Source organism: Mucor mucedo (assembly GCF_025094135.1).
Source record: "Mucor mucedo strain NRRL 3635 chromosome Unknown EV154scaffold_244, whole genome shotgun sequence".
Lineage (NCBI taxonomy): Eukaryota > Fungi > Mucoromycota > Mucoromycetes > Mucorales > Mucoraceae > Mucor > Mucor mucedo.
Genome location: NW_026252528.1, coordinates 18883 through 31748, shown reverse-complemented (window position 1 = coordinate 31748; position 12866 = coordinate 18883). Strand labels below are relative to the sequence as shown.

The 12866-nt window shown below is 36.1% G+C and overlaps 3 protein-coding genes across 3 annotated transcripts; 2 read left to right on the top strand and 1 right to left on the bottom strand.

Moving 5' to 3' along the window:
- Positions 1–1569: 1569 nt before the first annotated feature.
- EV154DRAFT_571753 (uncharacterized protein) lies at positions 1570–2664 on the bottom strand (the record flags this gene model as incomplete). Its single annotated transcript, XM_051606287.1, has 3 exons — positions 1570–1660; positions 1732–2197; positions 2286–2664. 3 exons carry the CDS (start codon positions 2662–2664, stop codon positions 1570–1572), a joined length of 936 nt encoding a protein of 311 aa, XP_051450550.1.
- A 2227-nt stretch (positions 2665–4891) lies between these two features.
- EV154DRAFT_488378 (uncharacterized protein) lies at positions 4892–5230 on the top strand (the record flags this gene model as incomplete). The annotated part of the gene is made up of 1 exon (XM_051599107.1): positions 4892–5230. The coding sequence occupies one exon, from the start codon at positions 4892–4894 to the stop codon at positions 5228–5230; it is 339 nt and encodes a 112-aa protein (XP_051450549.1).
- Positions 5231–5475: 245 nt separating this feature from the next.
- EV154DRAFT_571751 (uncharacterized protein) lies at positions 5476–5808 on the top strand (the record flags this gene model as incomplete). The annotated part of the gene is made up of 1 exon (XM_051606286.1): positions 5476–5808. One exon carries the CDS (start codon positions 5476–5478, stop codon positions 5806–5808), a length of 333 nt encoding a protein of 110 aa, XP_051450548.1.
- Positions 5809–12866: the final 7058 nt, after the last annotated feature.

The window sequence follows — 12866 nt, the reverse complement described above, 5'->3', positions numbered from 1 at the left end:
ATACTATGACATCTATGTTAAACCCATTGTTGCTTGCAAATACTGATATTGATATTAAAAATACAAACTATAATTACCAGGTGCTATTATACATTTAGATATCAAGCCAGGATGCATTGCTTTTAAGAAGCAATATCCGTTACCATATGCTTTTGAGACACCTGTTCGTAAACATATCACTACATGGTTGGATGAAGGTGTCATTGCAGTGGCCACTTCACATTCAGATTTTAATTCACCATGGATTGTTGACGGTCGAAAGAATGCAGATTGTCGTATTTGGGTACGATTCACTTAAGAATTATTAAGCAAATTGTTTAAATAAATAAACTATGAAATTAACACAACCTTTGATGTTGCATATCATCATATGCTTGTATACTGTTATACAACTTCTCCTACTTCGAGTACATACTTCTATATTAAAGATTGCAGGATTGGCTTAAATACGATATACGAATGACAGTTGGATACAGACTGCTATACCACTGAGTTACGATATCACCGATCAGGAAGAGAAACTTCTCAGATCAAATCAAGAATTATAAGAAAGAGAAACTTAATATTAATAGTTCTCTCAATGGATTAGCTACCCAGAGAGAGAATGGAACAGGTATTAATATAAATGGTTCATTTACTTATATATTGATATAATTATACTGCTGATAAAGAGTGTAAAGAAATAGAGTATGAATTAATGGATACCTATCTTCTACAACCAAATATACAAATTTCGATTAGACATTTTATATCTGGGATCGTAATTTATTCATCACAAAGATAATGAATAAATGATCAACTATTATGTTCGATTGCCAATTACACATGAAAAACAAGTATGCATCTTTTACAGTAACCGTTACATGATCAGATAAATAAGTGTCTCGTGATACTAAAGATTTATTAAAATACTCATGCTCCCGATCCACTGATATGGGACATCGTTAACTGGAAACAATTCTAACGAGTAGTATCCATTTAATCCAAGGCGGGAAAGAAAGTATAGGTCTATTCCAAAACCAGAAAGGTTGACTCATCATTAAAACTCAGGAGAGCTGTGCAATATAAAAAGGATCAATTATTTCATAGCAGCAGAGTTCTTTTAATCTATTTTTACCCCTAATAAAAATATACTTTTATCACAATACGTTTCCGTTGTAATATTTTGTCAAATACCGCAAAGATGGCGTTTTCAATTTTGACAAAATTATATTAGTTAATGATGTGCGTGATTTGAACTCTATACTTGCTCTCACTGACACCCAAAGTTATCCATTGGTACATAACATCACGGAAAAATTGGTAGGGCTAAGCTTCATACGGTGATTTACATAAAATCTTGCTTCAAAAATTTCCTTGTTGCTCCCGAAGATCGTCGTAAATCATCTTTAACATGCTTGTTCACTAATAGACAATACATAGCATATATATACTTGCACCTTGATTTGTGTACCCCCAACTAATTATGTGTCATCAAATGTCACTTTCGTAAACCGATCCGAATCCACTAAAAAAGAAATGCAACTATATATTTATGAAAAAAAGAAAATGTTTATAAAAAAAAAGTAGCTAATCCAATTTGTTTACTTCAGCGAAGTACTCCTCCTTCGTTATCAACTTATGAGTAATAAGAAGACCAAGATTTGCCATTGCAGCCTGTCTACGTTCATGGGCTTTTGAGCCCTATCAGCTTCCTCCTTGGCAATGAGGCGGGCCTCGTCCCTCTCTTACATTTGTTGGCGCCATTGTTGGTCAGCCAGGTCCTTCGCAATTCTTACATCAACTTTACGTTCATGCGTTCTTGGACGCTTCTCAGACAAAGCATCAGCTATATCGCTTGACTCAAGAACAGCGTCAATAATTGAATTGCTAGCTGATCTTTTCCTTTTGTTAGGATCAGCAGAGGCAGTAGGTCCATCAGACGTGGTAGAGGTGCCAATAGAGGGGGGAACAGAGGTGTCAACAGAGGTGGCAACGGAGCCATCACTTGGTACAACCAAGTCAGAAACAGCAGCTTCTCCATCATTATCATTCACCATTTCAATTGGCGCAAGCTCGTCTTCATCGTTAGTGTTATTGTTGAACATAATGTTTTTAACATTTTCATAATTTTTATCTTCATTGAACGGACGAGCCTCACTTGCAGCAGTATCGAAGAAGAAGGGCGCAATCTCTTCGTATTTCTTCTTGCAAACTGCTAAAATTTAAATTCATTTTATAAGTCATCGAAGTTAATGCATGTTTATATTATGGTTTAACTAAGATGGTTTGTTTCTGTTCTGCACACTCCGTATCGTTTGAGGCACTGTTAAGGAGGCCTTGACCTGTTTGATTTCTCCACGTCTCGGCTACTCTATAAGCCTTGATGATACGGTTGATCTTGGATCGAATTGCGGCAGTATCACGGGTGGTGATACCCAAGTTTTTGAATTCCTTCAAAATGGAAGTGAGCAAGGTTGGCTTCGTAATCTTTGAGCCTCTTTCCCCTCTCCATACACTGAAGTTGGAAGGCGCTGTAAGCCAATTCATCAACACATCAATCGAACAAAGTCCGTCGGGATTCAACTCAATTGTGGTAAGATGATGGTCATTGTACCAAGTGATAGCTGCAGGAGCACCAGTAGAAGCGGCATGGGATTCGGTGTTGTTGTTGGAAGTAGACATTTGTTTAATAAGTAAAAAAGGTTACGATGGTTATGTCAACTGATTGTAATAACGTATTATATATACCCACTTTTCCTGGTGTAAAAAATACTCCTAATGTGTCATCACCACAGTCAGTTTTGATGTGTCATACTTACATTGACAGCTGATGTGTCATAGTTACAATGCCCTTAAGTTTACTATTACTCATAATCAATATACAAACTCACGAACAACTCTATTCGCTAGGATTTATTAAAAAAAAGTCGTTTAAAAAAATAAAAATAAAAAATTATTTTGGGGATTCAGTTCTTTAAAATTTTGCAGACTTTTTATTGGCTCTTAATTAATTAACCGAATCGTTAAAAAAAAAGTCGAACAGTCCGGCGGGTGAAAACTGAAACCCCTTATAGTCAAAGCTTAGGATTCAATACTTTTTTGGCTGTGCCTAAGAGATCACATGCTTTAGTGATTGTCCGTTATGCGCCTTAAACCATGTAAAAATAAACAAATAAATATTGACCTGAAACTTTTGAAAGTGTCTGACTTGTTAATAGCGTATTCAATAGAATATAAAAAGGATCACAAACCCAAAAGTCAAACGTTTGGCGACGATGTTTATGAGGATGAGAAATAATTTTAAATGACTTATATCAACAGTGAATGACTTATACGTTCAGGCAGGTAGTATATAAGAGAAAGTGTTGTATATCGTATACCTCAAACGGTGTATGCTGAGCCACTCAAAAATGTTTGTTATTACGCAGCTTTTAGACATAGCCACGAAAACACGTCTTAGGCTATGATTAAGTGTACTTTGGCTGTTGATGAACGAAAGTCTTGGCGGATTTCCTGTTTAAACACTCTATCGCAGTTGTATTTTTAGAAATTTAAAAATGACTGTACCTGCGTCAGTTTTTGTGTCTTTTTTTTTTGTTATATTTAGTGTTTCAGGTGTGTGATGTACGATTCCACATCAATAATAAATTCATTTTAAAGTAAGAAACGAATGCTTTAACTTCATACAGATAGTTATGAAAAAGATGCGTGGGCCAAAAACACAATTAGTGGATCCTAATTTTAAACATTTTATACGCATAACACTTATGCGTACACACATAAAAAAGTGGGGGGTATAAAATTGGTAACAAGCTCAAGTAACGCCCCTTCTAATTTACGTAAAACTGGTTGAGCTTACCATCTTTTGTTACGTTCTTTTAATTAAAACCCAATTCCCCAAGGGTTTTACCGTCATCAAAACCCAGGTTGGCTTCCAAGGGAACACCTCCGCACACTACATTAAGAAAATTGCGTTGTTATCGGAAGTTAGATTGCCTTAAAAAATATTTTTCCGTAATTTTTAAAAAACGTCACCTGCTTTCTAAAAACAGTTCAACCAGCTTTACTAATTTTTTTGTAAAATCTATTTATTTGACGAGGATAGTTTTAAAAAGGTGGTGGAGGTGGGGCGTAGATGCATCTAGAAAAAAAGCATCTATTGTTATGGTAAAACCTTCATTTCGTATGGCAGTGTAGAATTAGATAAAAAATAAAATTGTAATCTCTATAAATGAACCCAAAGCATCTGACAGACAGACCCTAGGAAAAAAAAACGCCCAACGGCTAACAACTACCACACCGACCAAGAGCAATTTTGCTAGCTCTCTTTTTTTCAAGAAAAGCTCGTTGAACCTTTTAAAACCATCAAAGCTGCCAACGTCAATTATCAGAAAGTCCAAAAGTAAAAAGATGCCAGTAATCAAAATCGGGATAAATCATGCCTTTTTAGAAATTGATCGTCAAACAGACAAATTTGATAATCTCTATCACCAAAATAACTGAAGATTACCATGATAATTCTATTGAACTTCCACAAAACTTTATCCAGAATTCTACCAATGTTTATTTTCTAGAGGCATCAATAAACGCTTTTTAAAGAAAATATGTATATACCACCTGAGCTATATTATATATAGTAATTTCTTTTATATAACACCTGCCGGACTATAACCAGACAATAGATGTCCGGTAGGTGGTAGATAGCCCATTTTATGTGTAGACATGGATTAATAAAACGTCATTTTTTAGGCTCATAAAATTATTTACCACCTGTCTGGCAGGTGGTGTACAAGAGAACACCTCCCCCCATTTTTAAAGGCGTAGGCTTGGATGAATAAATCGCCATTTTTTCGGCTCATAATATCCGTCATTTTGCTTTTTTCCCTCGTACATCTCACAATTACAAGAAATGAGTAATCACGAAAAGATTATCGAAAAGGAACGGATTTTCATCCGCAGTAAAATTAAATCAAATCTCAAAGGAAGAAACCAAGTGGTTCAAGGATTGTTCACGAAACTGAACCAGTCAAACAATGAACGGCCATCGACAGAAGTCAACGTTGAGGATGTCAACACAGTCATGACAGAAGCGCTCACTTATGTGAAATGCCTTGCCAGTAACAAATCCAAATGTGCTTTGACGAAGCATCTGAATGTTAAGCACCAGACTGTTATCATAGGTGCCAAACCTGGTCGTCCCAACACAGGTGGAAGCATTGCATTCTACATCCGCCGTCAACAAAAATAGACCAACTTAAAGTCTGTTGTGTGCGTTCAGGAAAGGAACCTTATGAAACAGGTAAGAAAGCGAACTAGCTATAAAGTTGTAAAAGACGAGAGGAAAACCAAGTGGATTGTTTTGGAGAGGAAGGCTCTTCTGGAAAACCTCAAAGATTTACGAGATATATCTGGTCATTTGTGGACAGCAGACTGTGCCTTTGTGGAATACTCTTCATAGGTTTAAGTTTAGAAATTTCTTTGAGCATATTTTAAATGATGTTTGAGCGTTTTCCTGGAGTGTTTAAGAAAGATTTTAACCGAGAAATCGTTTTGGAAGCCTTGACTCCGTTGAAGTTTAATAAGGAGCAGGATAGTGTCCGTATGGATTTCGAGTTTGATCGAGTGGACTCTTCAGACATGAAAAAATTGCTTGAGAATCACCGAAATTGCAAAGATATCAACAAATCCAGGTTAGACATCATGCACAAATTATGTTTCCTGATTCAAGTTGACTTTGGAGCTCAAAATTTCGATTTTAAAATCCTGAAAGTTAGATCAGGTTTTTTCTGTTCTTTGTTTGCTTCTGCCTCATTTGATTCTCAATAAATAATTAAACACTGTTTGTTCCTGAACGCATATTCTTAGTTTACTAATTAAATGATTTTCAACATAGTTGCAAGCAGCACCATATTTGTAACAGCTTGGATATACCCAAAACCGTTTAACGTACAACTGAAAAAGATAGGTGTCATTTAAAAAAAGTATACAATTATTGCATATTGTATTCTTGCTTTTTTCAGATGTGCCTTTTAAAAAAATTTGATTCATTTATCATGACCTTATTTTTGTCTATTTTGTAACATAGCAAGCGATTAGTTTAGATTTAGAAGTAAGCTAAAAACATGTATATTACCTGTTTGTTCGGACGGAATATATTTCTTGAAGGCCAAGTGTTTGTTCCAGAACGACTTGACCTTGTCATCTTGGTGACCCAAGCGTTCCATTGCTTTATGGTGTAAGATGCTGACCCAAGGCCAGGCCACCTTGATGGACCTCTTCATGTTAAAGGTGACCCAGGGGTTCCCATCAACATTTTGTAAAACAATCGACCAGGAGGAATTCTCACGTTTTCATTTGGAAAGAGTGGCAGAAACGTTAATCCGTGTCCTTCGTACATAGCACAAGAATAAATTGCGACAGGCCTTTGAAATGGGTCTGCGGCTAATTGAGCACATTCTGGTGATCGAAGCCATTTATCCTGTCCATGTTCGTGTTCTACCAGTCTTTCACTCCCAACTACTTTCTCCAGAACACTGCAGGTACAAGTTACCTTGTCGGTTAATTTAAAGTGCTCATCAATAAAAATTTCGTACTGCTCATAATTATTGAGCAGTACATCTCTCATAAGCTCTTTCACCTCCATAAAACGCTCTTCGTCTCCAAAGACCTGTTAAGACAGAGCCCTAAACCCGCAGTGGCCATCATCACCAACATTCACAATTTCTGTAAAACTGTTACGAGGAAGATCCTTGTCAACATAGATTTCAGTGAGAATCTCGAAATTCTCGTTCGTGACAGCTATTGACACACATATATATATATATTGATTAATGAGTACACTATGAAGATGTGTTTTCATTATATTTTATACTTTACAAATCTTTGCCCTCTTAGGAAGATGAAGGCGTTCTCCAGCCTTATACTCGGTATTCTCGGCTGTATAAATATTTAAATTAGTAAAATTAATGTTGAATGTTTTAAAAGATTCTTACATGGCTTGGCTCTGTTGGGAATGTAAAAACCAACTGTGTCCCTCATGATAACATCGTCCTTGCCACTAACACCATGCTTAACAGCGACAATAAATACAACATTAATAAATGGTAAGAAATTGAGTTATTCTGAGCTAATGAATACATTACCCTCCTTGGTTTTCTTGGCTTTGCTAACAGCTCTACTAATTTGACGCGAAGGAGAAAAACGTTTTTCTTTTCCAGAACGGCCAACCTTTGATATGTGATCTGCTTTGGGTAGTCCAATTGGACCGTCCATACGTCTGAACTTACCGACAAACTTTCAGTGATCCTCCAAAGCCTTCTTCAACATATCACTAAGTGCATTGGATTCCGTGACTGATAGGCACTCGCGGTATTTTGCTTCGGCTTCAGCCAAAATGCTACCGAATTGATCCGACTGTCTTACTTCATTCTTGATACCAGACTGATCGAGGTATACTTTTTGCACGAAAACTGTTGCTGCTTGGAACATCTACACTCGACAGTTGGATATCATTGTTGCTAATGACACTGGGAACATTTTTCAACAACCAACAGCTGTTAATTTCTTCGACATTTAAAACCCTGTAACCCATTTTGACAATGTCATGTTTACAAGGCAAAGCGTAGCAGAGACGGTCGCTGCAAGAACAAGAACTGCCACAAGCGGTAAGCTTTATATCTTTGGACATAAGGGATGCTTTCAATATGGCTTTGTGGATAGTTGACAAAGCCTTTGATGACATCTTACCAATCAAGTTTATAAGTTGCTGGTTGTTTCGGATTGCACAATGAACATAATACTCCTCTTTGTTGCTAGCTTTGCTTTGTCTGATAGCTTGACGCTTCACATATTGGTCAACCTCGTCAAACCCAGAAAGCAGGTCTAACCTGGTTGACATTGTTTCGCGCTTAAGAGCACTATGGGTACCCTCAACCGGCTTAGTTGTAGTACATACGAGTGAGATACCCAGCACACTTATCCTTACAGACCAACCAATTACTCTCAAGATACTCTTCAGCCATATACGAAGAGTTGTCTTGTAACAACAAAGAATTGGTAGCAATTATTCCGTACTTCTCGCAAGTGGTGTTGAACTCCTCTTCTGAGTAAGAAACAATCATCTTACGAATGAGATCGATGCATTTTTGCATATCTTCAGCCTTCAGAAAGATATGGCTTAATCCCTTATTGAAATTCTGGCTCATATGCCAGGTACAAAGCATGGTCGGACTGCTGGAAAAAATCTGCTCAAGTGCATTCATCAATGCCGAGCACTTGTCCGTGACAAAGACAGGGTTCAAGTCTTCACGGGAGCAGGAATAAATAGCTTGTCTGAATGCCTTTAAAAACCAAACGTAGGTCTCAATCTTCTCATTTGCAACGAACGCATATGCAATCGGCGTTGACATGAGAGACTTGCTACCCAAGTGTGATACGCTTTGAATGGAGATTAACGTATTACCTAGATGGTTGGTCTTAAAGGTGGCGTCGATTACAAAGACCTCGCCTCGGCTAGTTACTTCCTCTAGTGTACATTGATGCATAAAGAAAATGGATGTCAATGAACACCTGCTTTCACTGACACTCATAGCCTTATCGTACGAAACCAAATAATCTTTACTTCCAATATAGGAAACCAGATTTCTGGCATCGTTATCAAGCGAGTTGGTATTGAGTTTCGTGGTGTTTTCAGCTCTCCAGTTTTTGACATCATCATAAGACAAGGATGATTGACCATCACGACCTCCGAGTGTTTTAAGTATTTTAGGAACACTGTTACTCGCTTGGATTAATGTTTTTACAGGCTTGACAGTGCTTTGACCGATGACTCCTTTTCTTCCCTCTGCGGTTACTTGAATGCTCTCCGTGGATAAGACATGGTTATGCAAGTGTTCTTGCTTGGATTCAATAGGTCGTTCTACTACCCAAACTTGTTCAAGCTTCAAAAACTTGATTCTGAATTGGAAGGGACATTCATTCTTACAGCTTGGTCGATTTCTATTTCTTTCTTCAAGGCTACTGACTGTAGTTCTAAAAAGCATTTCCGTGCTTACAGCAAAGCATGACACGTACACCTTTCTCACTCTTATCAACGACTAAAACAAAGTTGATTTCGATAGCCCATTTCCTTAAATGTCGTTTGTGTGATAGTTGAGAATAGAGTTTAAAAAGAGAAAAACAATAAAGTACTTTGAGACTGCTTATAAGTCTTATTAAGAGTAAAAAGTAGATTCAAAGATTGAGAGGGTTCTATTCTAACTATCAGTTTGCATATTTATATATGTTAAGAGAAATCGGATTGTGAATTTAGTTTGATGGATAAGTTACACAGCACTAAAATAGTGCTTGTAGTTGGATATGATATTATGCATAAGAAATCAGTTCGTGTTGTGATGTAATAACGTGTGGGATCATGAAATGAGATTTGATTTCGTAATGTTTTATGGTGTGATTGCTACCAACAGTAGGTGGATCACCACAGTTTGATCTCTTCAGACGTTTGATACTGACTGTTGTAAATAGCCTCATCTAAAGCATTTTGAGCAGGATGCTATTCCATTTTGTTTAAATTTAGTAAAATGAAACAGAATAAATTATAGGTCGGTTCCTCGTATTTAAACCAAAAAAAAAAAAAAAAAAAAAAATCGAGCTGCGTTGCTCGTTGAGAGCCTAAAACATAGAGATTTATCACCACGGGAGAATCCAAGTGTTTATAGGTGTAATTCGGGTGATCATTTTAACACTTATTTAAACACCTAAAGAAAGTGTTTTTCACCAATTTTTAGACTGATTTTCCCCGCTTAAAGAATGGTTAAAATCACTTCAATATAACTTAAAGCCACCTATATTACTCACTCTAATATCACTTTAATACAACTCATTGTCACCTATACCGCTCACACCTTAATATCACCCTAAGCCAACCCTAAAATCACTTTAAATCCACTTTAATATCACTTTAGATCCACCTTAAAATCACTTTAGATGTAGCTTAATATCACTTTAAAACTACCTAAAGGTCACTTTAAAATGAACACTTTCACAGTTCTAAAAAACTTTATTTGAGGAAAAAAACATTATCTGGAACTTGTGGGAAAGGTACTGTTGTCGATACAGCTATGTAACAGCAAGAATCGTTTACTATCATTGGAAATTATGACATGTTAATAATACTTTCAAAATGGCTATATTGTCAGCCTTACATTACATTATTGGTTAGAAGCCGAATGGTGTCTCTTACGGTTTGTGTTCATTTTTGAGGGAGCCTTGTTTGACCAGCAGCTCTGTAACTTGAAGTAAATGGCCCAATTATCTTTACAACAATTGACAATGTCTTTAATGTTTAAAAGATGAGCTTCCCTGAAGGCTCTTGATATCAACTCCTTCTTGATAACACCAGATAACGTTTTCCAAAGTACATATTCATCAATGCTTGACCTCAGGACAGAATTGCAAATGGAGTTAATATCCTTGCTTAGCAAACGATACATTCCTTCTGCTGTTTCGGGCTGACCAAGAGGATTTAAAAGAAACATTCCGTCATCCCTATTCTTTAGTATGTCAACGATATCGGTAACATAAATAGTTTCTGGCTTTTTGATCAAGTCAATCTGTTCATAATCGAATTGCATTTGGTCTTGAGAAACGTTTTGGAGACTTGTAGTAGCTATTTTATCTAAAATGGTCTCTAATCGATCCAATCTTTCATTAATATTCTTTATAGCTGAAGTCTGCTCTGCGATGATAGTTGCTTCCAACTTCTCCATTCTTTCAAGCAATGTTTTGTTGATGTAGGTTGTCTAGACATATTGATAGTGTCTTTTAACAAATATTTTATTGATTTAAAGTAGTCAAAATAACACATCACCCCCACTTTCGTTAATAAACTTCATTGTTATATTGGATGACTTCCAAAATACAAAATAGAATTAAATAGAATAGAATTAACTTCGGAAATTTGATTTTCCGAGTTAATTTTACTTCTGTTCCAAAACACTGAAAATAGAATTAACTTTTTTGACCCGAACCATATATGCAAAACTCTACCTAAACAGCTATATTATCAGATGACAATGATGTTTGAATACATCCAGACACCGGTAACCAAGATAGTTTAACTATTATCAATGATGCTCCTTCCGTTCGCACTAAAACCCATCAGTTTTATATGCACAGTAGCAACTCACTGTTACTTCTCCTGAAAGGGCAAAAAAGACGGTTCTCAGAAGCGTAAAAGAGCCAAATAAACAAACTGTTTTGATAAATATTATTCATAGATCTTATATTTATTATCTGAATGTTATTAGCGTTTATCAGAAATGAATTATAATAGAAAGATGATTTTTTTGTTAATTTTTTTAATTCGGGGGGGTAGGGGGGTCGAATTAACTTCAAAAATTTAAGCGGTGAAATTTAAGGTTAATTCCACGTTACACAACCCAAAAAATTAAGTCTATTCTATTTAATTCTATTTTGCATTTTGGAAGTCATCCATTTCTTTTGCAATGCTTATGCTTGGCCTGTTTATTGAAGAATGATACTTTTTAATTAAACCCCATTTTAAACCGCGATAACAGGACATTTGGCTTAACATTTTAAATGTCATCTTTTTTTATCTTTAATCATTTTATATATTCTAAAAAATATTCGTTGCGATACTTGCCCGAACAAACCATACGTTGGTACTCGCGATATGGTATCTCATGAAAGAAAGCACAAAAATATGGAATTGGAAATCGAAATGAAGGTTAATATCATTAGACGAAGACTAAATATAACAGATGACAGCACTGCTGAGTCATGCATTAGTGGTTTGCCCGTAGAAGAACCTGCCAATATTCCTGACCTTGAATATGGTATGACTGACGATGAAAATTTTGATCCCGTTCCCGCTTCTGGTATTGCGTATATGGATATCAACAATGTAACTGAACTACAAAATCTATATGAAAGTGATAGTGGAAGCGACTCCGACATCATTCTCGAACGTAGTAGTGTTTTAGAGACAGAATACAGTGGATACATGACTGACAGTGAAAGTGATATCGAAAGTGATGCTGATGTTCAAGACTCGAATTATGCCAGAAATCAGTTACCACAGTACTCCGAAATGGCAGTCAAAGGTAATCCTGAGGAGCTATCTGCAATTCGTGATTGCAATTTGGAATCATTGGATGATAAAAAAAGTTTTGAATTTCATGCATTGATGGAAAAGTTCAATCTGAAAAGATTTCAGAAAAAAGAGATCATCAGATGGATAAATGACAACTACAATGATACTCATCTTAACCAGAGTAAGCATTTTTATGCGTAATCACAATATCATTACATCATAACTAATTCTTCTGTAAATTAGACGTGGGAGAAAAATTAAAGTCCACTTATTTAAATAAAAAAGAAATGAGTGAAACGGTGCAGTTGAAAGAAGAAGTTCACGATATGTATGTGAATGGGTGCCAAATGTTTATCACCGAGGAACAAGAAATGTGTTCGTACTGTGAGGAACCTAGGTTTCAACTGAACGACAACGGCGTGTTGGAAGCTAGTCAAAAACAAAAGCTTCTGGACATTTACGATTTCATTGCTTCATACTTTGTCTCTGATAAAAGCATGAGATCATTGTTGCACAGATCAGAGAAGGTCCAAACAAGCAACGATTTTGTAATGGAAGACTTTTTTGACGGCAAAAAGTACCAAGAGCTTTTAAGAAAAATTGCTTCCAAAACAAGTATGACATCGCCCTGGCGTTGTATATTAATGGATTAGTTCGTGGCTAAAAACGAAAACAGAGTCCAACCATTGTCAAAGCTTTAAATATGAACTTAAGTCTCGTTGAAAGGTATTTTAAAGATTAAAATAATTCCATCAAAAATACTAATTGCCAT